Raw genomic sequence first — 20,893 nt, 5'->3', positions numbered from 1 at the left:
TTAACATTTTATTTGGGAGCAATTTCAATAAATTAAGATATTACAATCAACTCCCTTAATTTATATATTATTGATATAAATAAAATAATTATGATGTAACAAATTTACTCTTGCTCCTATACTCTTTTTAATTTGGTAATTAGCTTTCATTGCGTTGGAACAAACATATAATAGGATGAGCAATATAAAAGTAATTATCAACTATATTTTTTTGTTTTCTAATTTTATTTTTCCCAATTTACCTTCTTAAATGACTTTTAAAATAGGAATTTTGTAAGAACATGAAGAGATTGTGGTGCAACAATAACAACGTACTCAGTATAACCCCACAAGTAGAGTTGGAGCCAGCTAGGTTCATTTGAATCCCCTTCGACTAAAAATTACATTATTTATACAAGGTAACAATTTTTTTTTTATGTATTTATAGTAGATGTTGAACTCATTTGACTTCTCCATATGTTTACTTTTGATATTTTAATTTGAGTGAAAATTTTGGCTCCATCACTTCCCAAAAGTGGTGTGTCTACGTAGTCTTATAACCTCTACCTTGTGAAGGTAGAAATGTTGTTTCATATGGACCCTCAACCCAAGTAATGCATATAGACAATAATATGAAAAGAAAATACAATAACGAAGAAGCCATATTGAAAATAATGGAAAAAAGAACAGTAACAATAACAAATAATATGATAAATAAAGCAAAAGGTAATAAAAACAAGAAGTAACAAAAAAAATGAAGAATAAGATAATAGGATAGTACAACAATAACATACACAATATGATCATGTACGTGTATCTGCTGAGAATGGTGTGTACGCAACCTTAATTACCCCTTATCTTGATGGAGAATCAAGATAATGTTCAACAGCTTACTAACCTTCTACCTTGATCCTCAACTTCTATATATATCTTCCATCCGAAATCATGTCTTCAATAAGAATACTATTTAGCCCTAAATTGAACTTTTAGACGTGCAATAATTTGAGGTAACTAATTAATAATATGCAATTTAGATAGTATAACTTGCCTTAATTAATGTAAACAAGATTAACAATGAGTATGAAATAAAGTGATATCAAACAGTAAAGAAATGGATACAATTTGAGATTTGGTGCCAAAAATTGGTAAGGTCATCGGACAAGCTTGATGTTATTGATATGAAACGAGACAATAAATAACAAAACCTAAGAGCTTAAGAGCCTAATGTCACGTCCCGCCACTTCGCAGTAGAATTTTGCGTTCGGATAGGGGCGGAAGGGTCTAGAGTTGTGGAGAGGTTTCCGGAAGACTTTAGAATTACCCTTTGGATTATTCAAGAAGGCTAGAGAATTCCCTAGAATTCTCTAGAATAACTTAGAAGGCAATAGAAGGTCCTAGATAGTTTCCAAGAAAGAATTATCTAGAATGTGTAGAGAATTCTAGAAGATGGACTAGATATTTTCTTGGAAAGCTTTAGAATTTCCTAGAATTAGTAGAAGATTCTAGAGAGGGACCAAAGTGTAAATAAGTTTAGGGACTTAGAAAGTAATTTAAAATTGTACTTTAGTCCCTAGGAGTTAGTATAAATAGGTGGTGCCATTCATTTGCAAGGGAACCAACCAAGAAAGCAACCAAGAAAGTGTAAAAGCATTCTCCAAAGCAATACAAAAAGCCTTCTTCCAAAATTCTCTAAGTCTTCTTTTCATCCTCTTAGCGATCTTAGTCGTAAAGGGCTTACTTGAGCTTACAAGATCGTGAAAGATTCGTGAGTAAGTTGTCAAGTGCCGCACGGAGCTTTAGTAAGACTCTAAGTCCGTGACACTAAGATCACTTTAAAGTAACAATATATTGCTTAGTGAGTGAATGAATAAAATTAATTAATTATTATCTGTACAAATTCACCCAAATCTTAAGTTCGATTTTTACCCATACAAAAAAGATTGCGGTGCATATTATAAAAATAATAACTAATAAAAATAAAGTGCAAACTATAAAAGAGTGAAAATAATCATGTTTTTCATCTATGCAGTGATTCTCGTTTATATATTATGCATGGGTAATAATAAGGAAGACAAGACAAATAAATTAAAACAGAAAAAAACATTAAATATAAACAGAGAAAATTGGAGGAAAAAGGCAAATCGACCAATTCATCGACTCTATTCACTCTTCTATTTATGTGGCACGAGTGAAATTTTGAGAGTTAATCAATTTTTTTTTATAATTATCTTAAATATTTTAAGTTATTGACTATTGTAATTTATAGTACTATTTTTTATTTACATAATATACTAAAAAGGAAAATAAATGAAGAAATACTAAATATTGTAATTTATAGTACCATTTTTTGTTAATTTTTAAATACATAATATACATAAAAGGAAAATAAATGAAGAAATACTAAATGTAAAATAGAGAAAATTTGACTGACTGACTGACCATAAGCTGTTCAAAGCTCTTGTAATATATGATAAATTAAAAAAGGAAATTAATTTAACTAAATGCATTTACTGACTAGATTTGTATTGACACCGTCCAATACGTATTTGATAATAAATATTCACTATAAATAGAATTATATCATAAAAAAGGAAATTAATTTAATTAAATGCATTTACTGACTAGATTTTTATTGACACAGTCCAATATGTATTTGATAATAAATATTCACTATAAATAGAATTATATCCGTTTATTTCTTAACAAATAAAATAAAAACTATTAACCTTTTCTTGTGGAGCCTCCAGTATCATCGTTTGACCCGTAAGTTTTTTTTTCCTCTTCCATTTTTATCAACAAACATTTAATTATTTGTATAATTTTGATTAGAAATTTCAGCTCATTCATTAAAAAGAAGGGATTTTGTTTGTAAAACTTGATTCTTTTTGTTGATTTTTTATTCTTAGAATTCTTCATTGATGAATGTATATTTAGGGTTTGTAATTTGTGTGATATGAAATTGGTTTCAGTGTATATATCATGTTCACTTTAATTTTGAAATTGAATTAAAGTTTTGGGGAAAATGTTTTTGTTTTCTTTTTTATCAAATTTATGAAACATGTCCATATCCATGAATTCGATATATCAATTTTCTAGTCAATCTTTCCTAGTGAAGAAATGTGTTATAGATAATCTTGAATTCTTGATCTAGGCTTTAAAATTAGGGTTGAACCAACTTGTAATTTTGAGCCAATCATCTTTTTATACACCAAGATTTAGGAAAACAAGATCCAAAATAGCTTTGATTATTATTATTTGCTCGATAAACTAGAATAGTCATGAATTTTGAACATGAATTGAGATACAATTTTGTTGAACTGATCTTTCATGTTACATTATATTATAAGTGTTTTATATAAGTAATATTTCGCTTTAGCATTCAAAATATACTGGAATAAATGGTATTGTTATATATAGAAAAAATTGACTTTATAAATATCATACCCATAAGAAAGATGACTCATTATTCATTACTTTCCTAACTATATGTTATCTGCCTTAAGGATTTCTCGATTATTAAAAAATATTGCAGCTCATTCCTCTTTAAAGATACTTTTCTTTTGGTGTTAACTAGGAATACTACCAGAAGAACGTAGATTGGTGACATATAATTTCCGTCTCTTCTTTAATAATGAATTAGCAATGATTTATTAAAACATGCAATATATTAGTGACAATCTATCTAGTGACGAAGTTCATAACTAATTGATGTTTTTTCTAAGAAAAAGGAGGCATGTTATTAGTTATATTGTTATTTATATTTTAGTGATATATATAGGTCTTGAAGTAGGGCTCTTTCTCATAGCAACCTGTATAAATATGAGATTCTTTGTACAATAAACTACCCTTTTTATAATATGTTTGCTTAATATTCCATACTCTTTTTGTTGGGATAATAATTCAAAGTTAGAGTAGGAATCTTAAGTTATTTAGGATTTATTATTTTTGATATTTATTTAATTATGTCTAGATAGAATTTATTTGTCTTAGTTCATATAGGAATAGGTTCTAATCCTAGTTTTTTCTACTTCTTACTATTATAAATAACATCTATAGAGTAATAGAGAAAACTTGCATTAAGATTCAGAGTTTTTGAGTTTATAAATAAAATATTTTCATTCACTTTTTACAGAGAGATAATGGATGCCGTTGTGGACACATTGGACAAGAAATATGATGAACTTTTAACAGCACTAGCCATTGTGCTAGAGACAAGAGAGACTAATGGTGGAGAAAAACCAGAAGGTGTAGATCCATCTCTTGAAAGTTTTCAAAAGAGTTTGTTATCCTTCCAAGCTTCTTGTGAGGAAGCACAAGAGTTTGTTGAGACTTTGAAGCATAGTGTAGGATGTGAAAAGTTTCCAGAACAGGTGTTTGATAGTGATTCTATTCCTATTAAGATGGATGATGAGAAAACGTCGAAGACAAAGATATGAGTACATCAAAATCACTGAAGATCATTGGAATAATATTCCAGACAAGTTGTTATGAAGCGCCATTAGGCTAGCTAGATCATAATGGACCTTTCAGAGTGCAAAATAGTTTTTAGTTTACTGAACTATTCGTAATTTCACATTACTTGTTTGTTTTTGAGATATTAGAATTAAGTCGATAATGTCATATGATGTTTTTGAATATTTGACTAAAGATAGTTTATTATCTATGATTTTATTTTAGCAGCATTTGTTTATTAACATAATGCTCTCTTTTCTTTTCATTTTATGATCAAATGGTATATAAAATTAGTTATTAACGTTTTCATGTTTGGAGACATTTATTTCAATGGAAAACTTTTCAAGCATGTTAAATTAATGCTATTACTACAACAACAACTAACCTGCCTTAATTCCTAATTAGTTAGAATCGATTCAATTATTTCGAAAATTTAATGATCTATGTTCTTTAACCTTGGAAATTATATATTTTTATTGACAAAAATAAAAGCATGCGTAGTTTGACATAAGATTCCACCTAGGTTGAGATTTTTCCAAATTTTGTTTTTGAAAATTTTTAATACAAAAATGTGATTGTGTATGGAAATGAAAGATTATTTTAATAATGTGGTAGTAAGCAACTCAAACAATAGAATAGTAATAGACAAAGAACCTATCATTTAATTAAGTGAAGAGGGTGCACTATATGAAGCGTATAAAGTAATTAACATAAACGGATGACAATAATCTAGATTTGAGATCATTCTTTGTGTTGTTAAGTTATTATATAGTTGAGTTTAGAGAAATGGATTGTAAGCATAGCATTGCAAATTTCTTTTAGTAAGAAATGGACTATTTTGCCAACAAAGTTGAAAAATAAGAAACTAAAACCTTTCTATAAGTTGAGGTCAGCAGGAGCAAGAAATTATGAAATAATTTGACCGAATATAATCAAATACTTAGTTTGCAGGATCATTAAATATTATTTTACTAGTGAGAAAGTGCAATCACATGTATATAAACACAAACTACACCATATAAAGCCACAGTCTAAAATCATACTTGTTACAGTTGTTCATTCCGACACTTTTTGGAGAAGAAACCTTCAAAGAATCTTCACACAAACTTTAATAGAATTGGAGAAGGACGAAGGAGAAGAAACAAAAAAAAGTGTATGTGTTTTTTGGAATTGTAGAGAACGAAGAGTTTTTCTTCTATTTTTTCGATTTCTCTTGTGAGACCCTTTTTATAATTCTGAAGGGATACAACTATTCAAATAGTTGTGTCTCTTATAAAAGGGACACAACTATTCAAATGGTAGTGTCTATTCTGAAGGGTTACAACTATTCAAATTGTTGTGTCTTTTCATTATATTAATTAATATATATATATATATGTGTGTGTGTTTTTTTTTTCTTTTCACATGGATCCGGGTTGACCCACATGGGTGACCCAATCCAATTTCCTTTCATCTCCCATCACGCATAGTAGTGGGACAACTCTTATTCCTATTCTATAACTTTCATACATTACGACTAAACCGTGTGATCAGTGCATACTTCGAGAACTTCGTTGCTATACAACTGTTAGGAATATAACATCTCGATTAATGAAATTTCAAGAGTTGATCAATTTTTTTTATAACTATTATCAATATTTTAAGTTATTGACTATTGTAATTTATAATACTATTTTTCATATTTTTTAAAAACATAATACACTAAAAAGAAAATAAACGAAGAAATACTAAATATTGTAATTTATAGTATCATTTTTTGTTAGTTTTTAAATACATGATATAAAAAAGGTAAATAAATGAAGAAATACTAAATATAAAATAGAGAAAAATTGAAGAAAAAAACAAATCATCAATTGACAAATTATATGACAAATTAAACATTCGCTCTTGTAATATATGACAAATTAAAAAAGGAAATTACTTTATTAAATTCATTTACTGATTAGATTTGTATTTACACAGTCCAATATGTATGTGTATTTACACAGTCCAATATGTATTTGATACTAATAAATATTCATTATAAATAGAATTATATCCGTTTATTTCTTAACAAATAAAATAAAAACTATTAACCTTTTTCTTGTGGAGCCTCCAGTATCATCGTTTGACTCGTAAGTTTTTTTTTTTCTTCTTCTTTTTCTATCAACAAACATTTAATTATTTGTATAATTTTGATTAGAATTTCAGTTCATTCATTAAAGAGAGGAGATTTTGTTTGTAAAACTTGATTCTTTTTGTTGAGTTTTTATTCTTGGAATTCTTCATTGATGAATGTATATTTAGGGTTTGTAATTTGTGTGATATGAAATTGATTTCCGTGCATATATCATGTTCAATTTAATTTTGAAACTGAATAAAAGATTTGGGGAAAATATCTTTTTCCCCCTTTTTATTAAATTAATGAAACATGCCCATGCCCATATCCATATCCATGAATTCAATATATCAATTTTCTTGTCAATCTTTCCTAATGAAGAAATGTGTTATAGATAATCTTGATCTAGGTTTTAATATTAGGGTTGAAATTTTGAGCCAATCATCTTTTTATATACCTAGATTTAGGAAAACAAGATCCAAATAGCTTTGATTATTTTTGTTTGCTCAATAAGGTAGAATAGTCATGAATTTTGAACATGAATAGAGATACAATCAAATATAATAATCATGTTTTCTGTTGAACTAATCTTTCATGTTACTTTATGTTGTATGTACATTTTATAGAATAATATTTCGCTTTAGCATTCAAGAGATTTTGGGATAAATAATATTATTATATGTAGAAAATTTTTGACTTTATAAATATCATACCCACAGCGAAAGATGGTTCATTACTCATTAATTTCTTGATTGTGTGTTATCTTACCCTCAAAGATTTCTCGATTATTAAAAAGAAATACGACTTATTCCTCTTTAAATATACTTGTTTTGGTGTTAGCTAGGAATACTACCAGAAGAACATAGATTGGTGACATATAATTTTTGTCTCCTCTTTAATAATAATGAATTAGCAATGATGTATTAAAATGCAATGATTTATTAAAACAACATATTAGTAACAATCTATCTAGACACAAAGTTCATGACTATTTTATGTTTTTCTAAGAAAAAGAAGGAGGCATGCTATTATATTGTTATTTATATTTTAGTGATATATCTGTTGAGGATAGGTCTTGAAGTAGGGTTCTTTCTCATATATAACTATGAGATTCTTTATACACTAAACTACACTTTTTATAATATGTTTGCTTAATAATCCTTACTCTTTTTGTTGGGATAATAATTCAAAGTTGGAGTAGAAAAAATTTAATTTTTTAGAATTTGTTATTTTTAGTATTTATTTAATTATGTCTAGTTAAGATTTGTTTGTCCTAGTTCATAGATTCAGAGTTTTTGAGTATGTTTATAAATAAAATATTTCCATTCACTGTTTATACATTTGCAAAGAGATAATGAATGCCGTTGTGGACACATTGGACAAGAAATATGATGAACTTTTAACGGCACTAGCCATTGTGCTAGAGACAAGAGAAACTAATCGTGGAGAAAAACTAGAAGATGTAGATCTATCTCTTGAAAGTTTCCAAAAGAGTTTGTTATCCTTCCAAGCTTCTTGTGATGAAGCACAAGAGTTTGTTGAGACTTTGAAGCATAGTGTAGGATGCGAAAAGTTTCCAGAACATGTGTTTGATACTGATTCTATTCCTATTAAGATCGATGATGAGAAAACGTTGAAGATAAAGATATGAGTTCATCAAAATCTATCTTAGAAGATCATTGGAATATTCCAGACAAGTTGTTACGAAGCGTCATTAGACTAACTAGATCATCATGAACCTTTAATTAGGGTCATTATGTTAGAGTAAAAGGGTTTTTAGTTTATTGAACAATTTGCAATTTCACATTGCTTGTTTGTTTTTGAGATAATAGAATTAAGTCATAATGTCGTATGATGTTTTTGAATATTTGACTAAAGATAGTTTATTATCTATGGTTTTATTTTAGCAACATTGGTCTATTTATATAATGAATGACTCAAGCACTATTTATAGTTAAATTTTAGGGAGTAGCTTTCGTGAAGCTCGATGTTTTAAGAACTTTCACGAATTCATTAGAACTCATTAGGGTTGTAACAACTGTTGAGCAATAACTGATAAAGAGAATCATGAATTTTCTAGAAAATGATTGAGCTTCGGCTTTATTTTGTCTGGGCATAGTTTGTTGTTCGATTCCATACTTTTTAATTCAAAATTAGAAATTATATGCAAATGGTTGAGTTTCGGCTTTATTTTGTCTGGACATAGTTTGTTGTTCGATTCCATACTTTTTAATTTTAAATTAGAAATTCTATGCATTTTCTATTGACAAAAATTAAAGTATTCATAGTTTGACATAAGATTCCACCTCCTATCAATAGGTTTGAGGTTTCTCAAAATTTTGTTTTGGAAGTTCTTTTATATAAAAAAAGTGATTATAGTTTTTACTCCTATATTTTTAAAGATTTGTGAGTGTTTAATTTGGGGAAAGAAATCATTTTTTATTTTGTTACAAAAGATGCTAAAATCATAAGGCTTAAAACAATAGTTTAAAATCAATTGTAAAAACTTATTGAAAATGAAATTTAGGGTGATTTGGTGTGATTTTTGAGATGTCTTGTTTGGATTTGGTCCTTGGATTCAAAGAAGATGAAGAATTTAGTTTTTTGTATAATAGTATAGTAATATCGTAGAATATTATATATAGTGTATAAGCATTTCTTATAATTTAGTATTATATTACTTATCAAATTTTAACCATGGTTAAAAAAGTTTGTGAAAATTATTTATATTGGTGTATATCAAATATAGATATATTATTATATATCAAATATATAATATTATATATGGAAATTTTAAACATTTAGAAAAATAGTAGCTATGCGACATAAAATTTCAAAAATCTAACTACCTAAATAACCCAAAATAAAATGATCCACGCAATAAAAAATATTAATTATACTAATTTTAATATATTAATAATTCACTTTCTAACCTGCGACCAAATAATAATAATCAAGTGTGAATGGTAAGACTTAAGAGGAATAGTCAAAATGGAATCAATTACCACTTCACTAGTAAGAAAATGACTCCTCAACTCTAAATGGAATTTTTGTCCCCACTTATATCTCTTAATAATAAAGCATATATTCATGTCCAAGTATGACAAATTAGTAGCTTTTTCAACTTTTTTTTTTCCTTCTTTTCTTGAGTACCTCTTTTTAAGCATTTGGTACTGTAATTTAGCAGTCTGCACAAAAAAAATGGAGCACTACACACAAATCCAAATTCAAAGAGTCAAATTGGGTACCCAGGGTCTTGAGGTAAATTACGAATATTTTAACTTTGATTTCAATTTCCATTTAGGTCTTGAATTCTTTTATAGTGTAGTTTGGTAATTTATCTGAAAATTATTGATCACTGAAGTGAGAGGGGAAAAGAAAAGAGTACTAGTACTTTGTGACAATCAATTGATTTGTGTTGAATTTGTTGAATTTATCAGTTTTAGCTTTGTTGGATACAAATTAAAGCTCAATTAACTTAATTGTACATATATTTTTCATTTGAACTATTTTGAATTTAAAATTTGGACTCTTGAAATTTTAGCATGATCTTTGCGTAATAGCAATAGATGTTTAGGACTATTGTTTTAGAGGAGGAAAATATTTTAAAAAGGCAGTCCTAGGCACAAAGCATCTCGAGTCAGTGTGGTCCAAGGGTGGGTCGCACCAGGGGTGTCATGTAGACAATCTACCTTAATATGGCTGCTTTCATGACTTGCTTGAACACGTGATCTCATAGAGACAACTTTTCATACCCCTTCGTTGAAAAATTATGTTGTGTAGCTAGATAACAATATTTTATATATGTATATTTGTTACATATTGACACTTTTTTGCTTCTATGCAGTTTTACTTCTTTACATTTTGACACCCCTTTAGTCAAAATTCTTGTTGTCACGGACTCAAGGTTTTTATGAGGACGAAAAGATTATACTACCAATATTTTTGCTAAAATTGATTGTATTGTCAAATTCTGAGTTTTATCCTTCACATTTTTCAGTAATTTCCTTGTTTGAGTTTATTTCATTATTTCCCTTTGTTTAAGATTTGATGTTTTTACTGAGGCAGTGTTCAGTGTCGCTCCTTCATTTCATTTCTGTAATAATGATTAGTCCCTTGAGTATTCTACCGCCTATGCAGTAGTGGAGCCAGGAATTCTGTGAAAGGGATTAAAACAAAATCGAAAAATGACTTACCTGGGATTTGAACATGTATTTCTCTTATGTTAAGGGATTCAAAATTTTATGTATATGCTCAAAAAGATTTATTTTTAGCCTATTTATGCAGTATAACTTTCTGATAAATTGCATCCCCTTCTTTGCATGTGGCTCCGCCTTTGCGCCTATGGTTATAGTTATTTTGTGTATGTCCATTTATCTCACTAACATTTTCGTTATCAGCCTCCAAAATTTCACTTAATTGAGAGACTCCAATCAATTGATCAGATCATGAATACTTTTTGACACCCTTAGTTCTGCTCTTGAAAAGAAAGGCTTTAGGTTCACGATGGTTCCGAGATATGGAGACCTTTGAAAAACATTTATGCTAAAAGAGAAGGCAAAGTTTTATTCCTATGCTAGAAGCTTTTAAATCATTAGTTAATCTTTTGCTAGGTCTCGAAACTCGGGTTTGGTTGTGTAGGACTTTCTGGCTATTTTAATGCTCCTCTGTCACATGAAGCTGGGTGTGCAGTCTTAAAGGAAGCATTCAGCAAAGGCATCACTTTCTTTGACACAGCAAACGTATACGGGCATGAGGGTTACAATGAGATAATGGTGGGAAAGGTACACTTAATTGATCAGTGTACTATTCAATATTTTTGTGTCGATCAATTCATCGTCTTCTGTTTGAAGATTTAGAACCATATAATCACTCAGTGTTGCTGAGACTATCATATAAGTAATGATTTTGCTTTTTAAATGGTCATTTTGGGATAACCAGGTATTGAAGCAGCTCCCTCGTGAGCAAGTCCAACTGGCGACCAAATTTGGGTGTATATTTCCCGAGGACTTCAGTGACTTCCAGTGTCAAGTCAAATGCACTCCACAATATGCGCGGCAATGCTGTGAAGAAAGTCTCAAGCGGCTTGACGTGGACTACATTGATTTATATTATCAGCACCGGACAGACACATCTGTGCCTATAGAGGAAACTGTAAGTAACAAATTTTATCCATGTTGTTGCCTATGATGATAAATAAATATGTTGTACAGAAACTTGATTTTGTTGAATCAATTTCATGAGACAAAAGATGGGGGAACTCAAGAAGCTAGTGGAGGAGGGAAAGATTAGGTACATCGGCTTGTCTGAAGCCAGTGTTGACACAATTAAGAGGGCGCATGCTGTTCATCCCATCACTTGTGTGCAAATGGAGTATTCTCTTTGGACTCGTGAGATAGAAGAGGATGTAATTCCGCTTTGTAGGTATGCTCGTATCTGATGAATATATGTTGTCACTCAAAGATTAAGATCACTTTAATGACCAACATAGTTGCATATGAAACCATAATTTTTTTTCCTGAATGACACTATTTTCATATAGTTTTTGAACTGGTTAGTCATTAAGGAATAGCAGAAAGAACTTCAAGAATTGTCTAATACTTTTTCTGCCTCCTTAATACAGAGAATTGGGCATCGGGATTGTTGCGTACAGCCCTCTTGGCCAGGGGTTCTTTGGTGGTAAGGCAATCACAGAAAGTTTGCCTGCGGAAAGTCTGGTGGTAGGTAACTGCAGTAGTTCCTAGAATATGTGACGTATCGCAGTGTTCCTCTCAGATTTATTTCCTATGGATGAAGTAATTATCATTCTCTTTCCCTTGTTTGGTATAATTATAATACTGTGTATAAGAGATGACGCTAAGAGGTTGCATGCCTACCGCTCCTGTGTCGCATTTTCTTCATTCTAGCAAGCTTAGTCCAAGATGACTTAGTTCTCTGTACAGTTCTGGGAAATGAAGAAGCAATTACTCCTCAAACACAATCTAGTCAGGTCAGCTATATAAATGATCTTCTGCGCTCATTCCTCTTTATTCAGACTTATTTCATTTCAATACCAACCAATTAATTTGTTTCTTGAGACAATGTATCAGTCATCTTTATACCATACATATGGCGGTATCTCGAGAGACTTTCCTCAGTAAGACGTGATTATTTCTAATTTTAGTTAATTTTATATGACCTTACATAGCATATATATATCTTAAAATCTGCATTTCAACGATACATGTTGGACCTTAAAAGCCTAAGCATTTACTATCATATAACAATGTTAGTCTCATAACTATTTTATATAACTTGTTTTTCGCTATGTTAGGCATCTTCATATCGCATAGTACTTCCCTATAACTCCTTCATTCTACCATCTATTGTGGTTTCGTGTGTTAAATATTCATCTATCATGTCATTCTTTGGGAAGATTACATCTAGGTAACTCAATTTCTCTGTTTTGTTAGGGTTCTCATCCAAGATTTTCCGGAGAGAACTTGGAGAAGAACAAAGCTCTTTACACAAGATTTGCTAACTTAGCAGCAAAGCATGGTTGTACACCTCCTCAACTAGCTTTAGCATGGCTTATGCATCAGGGAGATGACGTGATTCCGATACCTGGTATGATATATAACATACCTTTTCCATTATGCAAATCAAATTACAATTTCTTGTTAATTGAATTCCTCTCCTCGAGATGTTGTTATACTAGTTAGATTCTTGGTCATCGTGGTGTTCGTTTGTTAACTGAAATATGTCATTTAACCTTGGACCTGTTCTAAAAAAGTCGAGGTATTTCTAATCATACTTCCAATGTGTTGCAGGAACAACAAAGATTAAGAACCTAAATGCCAATATTCAATCCCTAGCAGTGAAACTTACACCAGAAGATGTGAAGGAAATCGCGGATGCTATCCCCATTAGTGAAGTCTGTGGAGATAGAGAGCACGAAACGCTGTTTAAGTACGAGTATCGGGTAGCTAATACACCATTAAAACAGTAACATCACGTTGGTGAGAAATCATAAATGGAACTAATCACCATATCTTAGTTTCATTACTAACTAAATCGCCTGTTCTGGTTTTTTGAATAAGTGGAGCTCATCAATAGCGCATGTATTGTTATCCCTTGTTGATGTATATATTGTCTTCTTTTGTTTTACCTTCCGGTGTTCGGTAGCCTGAACCCGAGATCTCTGGTTAGTTATCCACTGTACCATCCTTGGTGTATATACTATCATTTGTCAATCTAATTATTGTCTTAGCTAAAGCTATCAAATTTCCCAATTCTTGAAAATTTTGAACTGAATTTCCCAACACAAATCTAATTGTTGTCGTTTGACACTCTAATTCTTAAGTTTTTATATTTAATATAAAATATAATAGCAAAGTTTATGAGAACAAAAGATATTGTTATAAATTATTATTTTTTTATAAATATCATACCCATGGAAAGATGGCTCACTAGTCATTACTCATTAATTTCTTAACTGTGTGTTATTTAACCCTCGAGGATTTCTCGATTATTAAAAAGAAATGCAGCTCATTCCTCTTTAAAGATGATGCATATGGTAATTGTTTTGTTGTTAGCACTTAGCTAGGTGTGCTACCAAAAGAACATGAATCGGCGACAGATAATTTTCATCGTTAAACAATGAATATTTGTCGTAAGCATGGATTAACAATGAATTATTTAAAACAAAATGTTAGTCACCATCTATCTAGCTACGCGACGAAGTTCGTAGCTAATTTATGTTTTTTTAAGGGAATAAAAAGAGACATGCCATTATATTGTTCTTTGTATTTAATTGATACATTTGTTTAAGGTAGACTGTCAGCATCACACTCCTTAAAGTGCGATTCTTCCTCAAATCCTACGTGAACACGAGATGCTTTGCACAGTACTAAACTGCTTTTTTGTAATATGTCTGCTTAATATTCCACACTCCTTTCATACTTTTGCAGAGAGATAATGGATGTCACTGTGGACTCGTTGGACAAGGCATATGAAGAATTTTTAACAGCAACAGCCATTGTGCTAAAGACAAGAGAGAATAATATTGGTGGAAAAAAACTAGAAGGTGTGGATCCATATTTTGATTTTTATTGATTAGATTACTAACATAATGCTAACTTTTCTTTTCAAATGGAAACAATAATATCCATTGGATTGTATTTTTTTTAGTTACAACTTATTGTAGAGATTCTATTACCAGAGGGGAAAAAAAATAGAATTGCTTATCCATCTGTTGCTAGATTGTAACTAAATATTTCATCGCTAAGTATTTTTTTTTTAATAATTGATTACTAAATAAGATTTGACAATAATTTTTTTCTTTTTATCACTCATTTTCGTAGTGCTCTCTCAAGTGATAGGTATCTTAATGCACTTCACACACTTTTGAGAGATCACACTGGTCATTGGAGGATGAGATTCGTCGAATGCACCCCATACACTAACTCTACCATGGATGAGCTGCAAGCCCTAAAAAGAGAATTGCATTTAGGAGTTGACCACAATCTAACTCTTTCGGAAATCAACACTTTATCCATATGTTTGAGCATGACCATTTACTCTATAATAATCTTATTATTGAGTGCAAATCATTAAATGCATAAGTTGGGTGCTCTAAGAATGATGCACATAGGCTGACAAATCGAGTAGTGAAGAAAGGAATTTTTGATATACCTACTATTTTGCTAGTTAGGAAGCAGACAATCTAGGAACTATTTTTCCTGTAAAAACTATAACTAATGATATTATTATCTAGGGTTGTGATATGACCCAAAAGACTATTTTCTAAATAATACAACAATAAATAACAAGACTTAATGAAATATACCTATCTATATTGTACATTTAAATCCATTTCATTTCAAAATTTAATGATCTATTTTCTTTAAACTTAGAAATTATATGCATTTTTTATTCATAAAAATAAAATCATGCATAGTTTGACGAATCCACCTCCAACCAATAGGTTTGATGTTTCTCAAAATTTTGTTTTGAAAGTTTTTTATACAAAAAAAAAAAGTGATTATAGTTTGTCCTCTTCTATTCCAAGAGATATGTGAGCGTTTAATTTGTGGAAAGAAATCATTTTTTAGTTTGTTGCAAAAGATGCTAAAACCATATTGCTTAAAACGATAGTAAAAATCAATTGAAAAAAACTTATTGAAAAGGAATTTTAGGGTGATTTGGTGGGATTTTTGAGATGTCTTGGATGGGTTTGGTCCTTGGATTCAAAGAAGAAGAATTCAATTTTTTGTATAACAGTATATAATATTGCATTGTATTATATATGGTGTATAAACATTTCTTATAATTTAGTATATATTATTATATACCAAATATATAATATTATATCTAAAAAAATGTAAACATTTAGAAAAATAGTAGCTATGCTACATAAAATTTCAAAAATCTAACCACCTAAATAACCCAAAATAAAATGATCCATGTAATGAAGAAATATTAATTATGCTAATTTTAATATATTAATAATTCACTTTCTAACCAAGTGTGAATGGTTAGAGGAATAGTCAAATACTCAAATGGAATCAATCACCACTTCACTAGTAAGAAATTGACTACTCAACTCTAAATGGAATTTTTGTCCCCACTTATATCTCTTAAAATAAAGCATATATTCATGTCCCAAGTATGACAAATTAGTAGCTTTTTCAACCTTTTTTTTTTTCCTTCTTTTCTTTTCTTTAAGTACCTCTTTTTTAAGCATTTGGTACTGTAATTTAGCAGTCTGCACAAAAAATGGAGCACAACACACAAATCCAAATTCCAAGAGTCAAATTGGGTACCCAGGGTCTTGAGGTAATTACAAATATTTTAACTTTGATTTCAATTTCCATTTAGATTTTGAATTTTTTTTTTTACTTGTATTTTGGTAATTGATGGAAAAGAAAAAAATATTAGTAGTACTTTGTGACGATCAATTGATTTGTGTTGAATTTGTTTGCAGCAGAATGAGTTTTAGGTTTGTTTGATGCAACTTAAAAGCTCAATCAACTTACTTGTAGATATATTTTTCATTCTACCTATTTTGAATTTTGAATTGGAGTCTTGAAATTTTAGCATAATCTTTCTGTAATAGCAATTGATGTTTAGGACTATTGTTTTAGAGGAGGAAAAAATTTTAGAAAGGCAGCCCTAGGCACAAAGCATCCCGAGTTAGCATGGTCCAGGGAAGGGTCGCACCAGGGGTGTGATGTAGACAATCTACCTGGCTGCTTCCATGACTTGAACCCGTGATCTATAGATCACATAGAGACAACTCAACCGTTGCTCAAGGCAGTGGTGGAGCCACATACTCCCCTTCATCAGAAAATTACACTGTGTAGCTAGATAACAATATTTTTTGTATGTATATCTATTACATATTGACACTTTTTAGCTTCTACGCAATTTTATTTTTTTATATTTTGACACCCCTTAGTCAAAAATCTGGCCCCGTCACGGGCTCAAGGTTCCCTTAGGGGGATGAAAAGATTATACTACCAATATTTTTGCTAAAATTGATTGTATTGTCAATTTTTGAGTTTTATCCTTCACACTTTTCAGTAATTTCCTTGTATGAGTTTTTATATCATTATTACTCTTTGATTAAGATTTGATGCTTTTACCGAGGCAGTGTTCATTGTTGCTCCTTCATTTCATTTCTGTAATAATGATTAGTCCCTTGAGTACTCTACCACCTATGCAGTAGCGGAGCCGGGATTTCTATGAAGGGGATTCAAAAGAAAATCAAAAATGCCTCAACTGGGATTTGAACATGTTATTTCTTATGTTAAGGGATTCAAAATTTCTATGTATTTGCTCAAAAAGATTAATTTTTTGCCTATTTGTGCAGTATAACTTTTTGATAAATTGAATCCCCTTCTTTGCATGTGGCTCCGCCTTTGATATGGTTATAGTTATTTTGTGTATGTCCAATTATCTCACTATTATGTTCCTTGATTATCTGTTATCAGCCTCCAACATTTCACTTAATCGAGAGACTCCAACCCATTGATCAGATCATGAATACTTTTTGACACCCTTAGTTCTGCTCTTGAAAAGAAGGGCTTTAGGTTCGTGGTGGTTCCGAGATATGGGACCTCTGAAAAACATTTATGCTTAAAAGAAGAAAAGGCAGAGTTTTCTTGTATGCTGGAAACTTTTAAATCATTAATCTTTTTGCCAGGTCTCGAAACTCGGCTTTGGTTGTGGAGGACTTTCTGGCTTTTTAAATGATCCTCTGTCACATGAAGCTGGGTGTGCAATCTTAAAGGAAGCATTCAGCAAAGGCATCACCTTCTTTGACACAGCGAACGTATACGGGCATGAGGGTCACAATGAGATAATGGTGGGAAAGGTATATGCTTAATTGATCAGTATACTGTTCAATTTTTTTGTGTCGCAATTCATCGTCTTCTGTTTGAAGATTTAAAACCACATAATCACTCGATGTTGCTGAGACTTGTTCCTTTTTAAAACTATCATATAAGGAATAATTTTGTTTTCTAAATTGTCATTTTGAGATAACCAGGTATTGAAGCAGCTTCCTCGTGAGCAAGTTCAACTGGCAACCAAATTTGGGTGTATATTTTCCGAGGACTTAGATGGCTTACAATGTCAAGTCAAAGGCACTCCACAATATGTGCGGCAATGCTGTGAAGAAAGTCTCAAGCGTCTTGACGTGGACTACATCGATTTATATTATCAGCACCGGACAGACACATCTGTGCCTATAGAGGAAACTGTGAGTATCCAATTTTATCCATGTTCTTGCCTATGGTGATAAATATGTTGTACAGAAACTTGATTTTCTTGAATCAATTTCACGAGACAAAAGATGGGGGAACTCAAGAAGCTAGTGGAAGAGGGAAAGATTAAGTACATCGGCTTATCTGAAGCCAGTGTTGACACAATTAAGAGGGCACATGCTGTTCATCCCATCACTTGTGTGCAAATGGAGTATTCTCTTTGGACTCGTGAGATAGAAGAGGATGTTATTCCGCTTTGTAGGTATGCTCGTATCTGATGAATGTTGTCACTCAAAGATTAAGATCACTTTAATGACCTGGTTACTCATTAAGCTATCTGTAGATATCAGAAAGAACTTCAAGAATTGTCTAATAGAAATTTCTGCCTCCTTAATACAGAGAATTGGGCATCGGCATTGTTGCATACAGCCCTCTTGGCCACGGGTTCTTTGGTGGGAAGGCAATAACAGAAAGCTTGCCTGAGGGTAGTCTGATGGTAAGTAATTGCAGTAGTTCCAAGTATATGTTAGGTATTAGACCGGTCCTCTCAGATTTATTTCGTATGAATGAAGTAATCATCATTCTCTTTTCCTTGTTTGGTATAACTATAGTAATGCGTAATACATCTACAAGGGTTTGAAGAGTTGACGGAAAGAGAGTGCAAGCTTACTACTCGTATGTCACACCTTCTTCGTCCTTGCTAACATAGTCAAACATGATTACTTTCTTCCACATCTATCTTAATGCCTACATTTCAACGACATTTGTTGCCAACTTAACACCTAGCATTCACGCTCACATAACGTTGTTGGTCTCATAACCATTTTATATAACTTGTTTTCGTTCTATTATGCATCTTTTCTACTACATAGTACTTCCCTAGAACTTCTTCGTTCTACCATCTCTTGTAGTTGTGTGTGTAAATATTCGTCTATCATGTCATTCATTGGGAAAATTACCTCTAGGTATCTCAATCTCTCTGTTTTGTTAGGTTTCTCATCCAAGATTTTCCGGAGAGAACTTGGAGAAGAACAAAGCTCTTTACACAAGATTTGCAAACTTAGCAGCAAAGCATGGTTGTACACCTCCTCAACTAGCTTTAGCTTGGCTTCTTCATCAGGGAGATGACGTGGTTCCGATACCTGGTATGTAATATGCCTTCTCCATTCACAAAAGTTTATGCAAATCAAATTACTATTTCTATTAGTTAATTGAATTCCCCTCCTCGAGATGTTGTTATACAACTTGTTAGATTCTTGGTCATCGTGGTGTTCGTTTGTTAACTGCAATATATCATTTAACCTTGGACCTGTTCTAAAAAAGTTGAGGCATTTCTGATCATACTTCCAATGTGTTGCAGGAACGACAAAGATTAAGAACCTAAATGCCAATATTCAATCCGTAGCAGTGAAGCTTACACCAGAAGACGTGAAGGAAATCACGAATGTCATCCCCGTTAGTGAAGTCTGTGGAGAAAGAGAGGACGAAGTGATGTCTAAATACGAGTATCGATTAGCTAATACACGTTGGTGAGAAATCATATGGGCAACAAAGGCTGTGTTTGATATGGAGGATTTTCTGTTTTTTCTTATGTTTGGTTCGGTCAAAATAATTTGAAAAACATTTTCTTTCGGAAAATAAATTCCTTATAAGTAAATTTATATGGAAGTTGTAAAGAAGGAACCTGAGGAGGTGAATCTGTGATTATGTTCCATGAAGGAAAACTAGTGTTTGTTTATGTAATAATTCTTGGCACTGGTACTAGGTACTGGGCAGAAGCAGCTGCCTTAGTTTATGGAACCAATTAGTGCTCGGACCGTTCAAAATGGAACCGAAATCAATAATTTGAATCGATTAAAAGTTATTAAGTTATTGGTAATGAGTTATTTGTTTAGTTGTTTGGTAATGGTTTTAATTTTTCTTTTAATATCGGATTATCGGTTTTTAACGGTTTGAAGTTTTTTCTTAATGGATTATTTGATAACTCAATAGTAAATAAATAAATTATATTTATATCATTCGGTATATAAAGTCAGGGTTAAAAGTTTCATACTTTAATAGCTGATTGTCTCAAACTCTTGACTATTTGATTAGGTGTCATTGTATACTTTTGAACAAGATGCAATCTGTCAACTTATGTGCATGGTTCATTTTTATTTTCATCTTGTTTCTAAGTGATTACCAATGAGCTATTGGTGTGTGAAATCTTAACAGTTAATCGAATCGATAATGATCAATAACTGATAAGCTGATAAACCAATAAATTGATGTCTTACACTCTGTTTGGATCATTGTTACCCATTGTATTGTATTGTATCGTTATTATACCTACAATGTTTGTTTTGATTGTTACTTAAAATGTATTGTATTGTATTGTTAAATTCCGTTGTTACATAACAATGAAAACCCCCATTTTATGGAACAACCAATTTGGTATGTTTCCATTGTTACTTTTTTTTTTTTCCAATTATATCTTTACATAATATTTCATAATACTATTTTACCATTTACCTTATATTATTTAATTCTAGTCAAACCTCCTACCCTAGAATAATTAAGAATATTTTAGTAAATTTATAAATTACAATACAATACGATACAGTCAAACCAAACAATA

At 31.0% G+C, this 20,893-nt stretch overlaps 1 protein-coding gene across 5 annotated transcripts; it reads left to right on the top strand.

The window, feature by feature from the left end:
- Nucleotides 1-9,626: 9,626 nt before the first annotated feature.
- On the top strand, nt 9,627-20,148 carry LOC125851853 (perakine reductase-like). Of its 5 annotated transcripts, XM_049531597.1 has the most exons (8): nt 9,689-9,731; nt 16,284-16,345; nt 17,715-17,885; nt 18,060-18,272; nt 18,366-18,538; nt 18,676-18,772; nt 19,268-19,421; nt 19,637-20,148. In XM_049531597.1, exons 2-8 carry the CDS (start codon nt 16,286-16,288, stop codon nt 19,807-19,809), a joined length of 1,041 nt encoding a protein of 346 aa, XP_049387554.1. In that variant the 5' UTR covers nt 9,689-9,731; nt 16,284-16,285; the 3' UTR covers nt 19,810-20,148. The 5 variants fall into 5 exon arrangements, with proteins under 5 accessions (XP_049387556.1, XP_049387553.1, XP_049387555.1 ...); XM_049531599.1 differs by lacking the exons at nt 16,284-16,345; nt 17,715-17,885; nt 18,060-18,272; ... (1 more) ...; nt 18,676-18,772; nt 19,268-19,421 and adding exons at nt 11,143-11,313; nt 11,471-11,683; nt 11,781-11,953; nt 12,153-12,249; nt 12,982-13,135 and having other exon boundaries at nt 9,627-9,790; XM_049531596.1 differs by lacking the exons at nt 16,284-16,345; nt 17,715-17,885; nt 18,060-18,272; ... (2 more) ...; nt 19,268-19,421; nt 19,637-20,148 and adding exons at nt 11,143-11,313; nt 11,471-11,683; nt 11,781-11,953; ... (1 more) ...; nt 12,982-13,135; nt 13,339-13,783 and having other exon boundaries at nt 9,627-9,790.
- Nucleotides 20,149-20,893: the final 745 nt, after the last annotated feature.

The sequence above is a fragment of the Solanum stenotomum genome, unplaced genomic scaffold, assembly GCF_019186545.1.
Source record: "Solanum stenotomum isolate F172 unplaced genomic scaffold, ASM1918654v1 scaffold30406, whole genome shotgun sequence".
NCBI classification, from domain to species: Eukaryota; Viridiplantae; Streptophyta; class Magnoliopsida; order Solanales; family Solanaceae; genus Solanum; species Solanum stenotomum.
Note: the sequence above shows the minus strand (reverse complement) of the source record. Positions and strands in the feature narration are given on the sequence as shown.

Excerpts from the sequence above, each read along its gene's own strand:
- LOC125851853 (XM_049531596.1), top strand. The coding sequence starts at position 9,731 with ATGGAGCACTACACACAAATCCAAATTCAAAGAGTCAAATTGGGTACC. Across the intron at positions 12,250-12,981 it reads TGCCTGCGGAAAGTCTGGTG|GGTTCTCATCCAAGATTTTC; the intron begins GTAGGTAACTGC and ends CTGTTTTGTTAG. Across the intron at positions 13,136-13,338 it reads TGACGTGATTCCGATACCTG|GAACAACAAAGATTAAGAAC; the intron begins GTATGATATATA and ends AATGTGTTGCAG.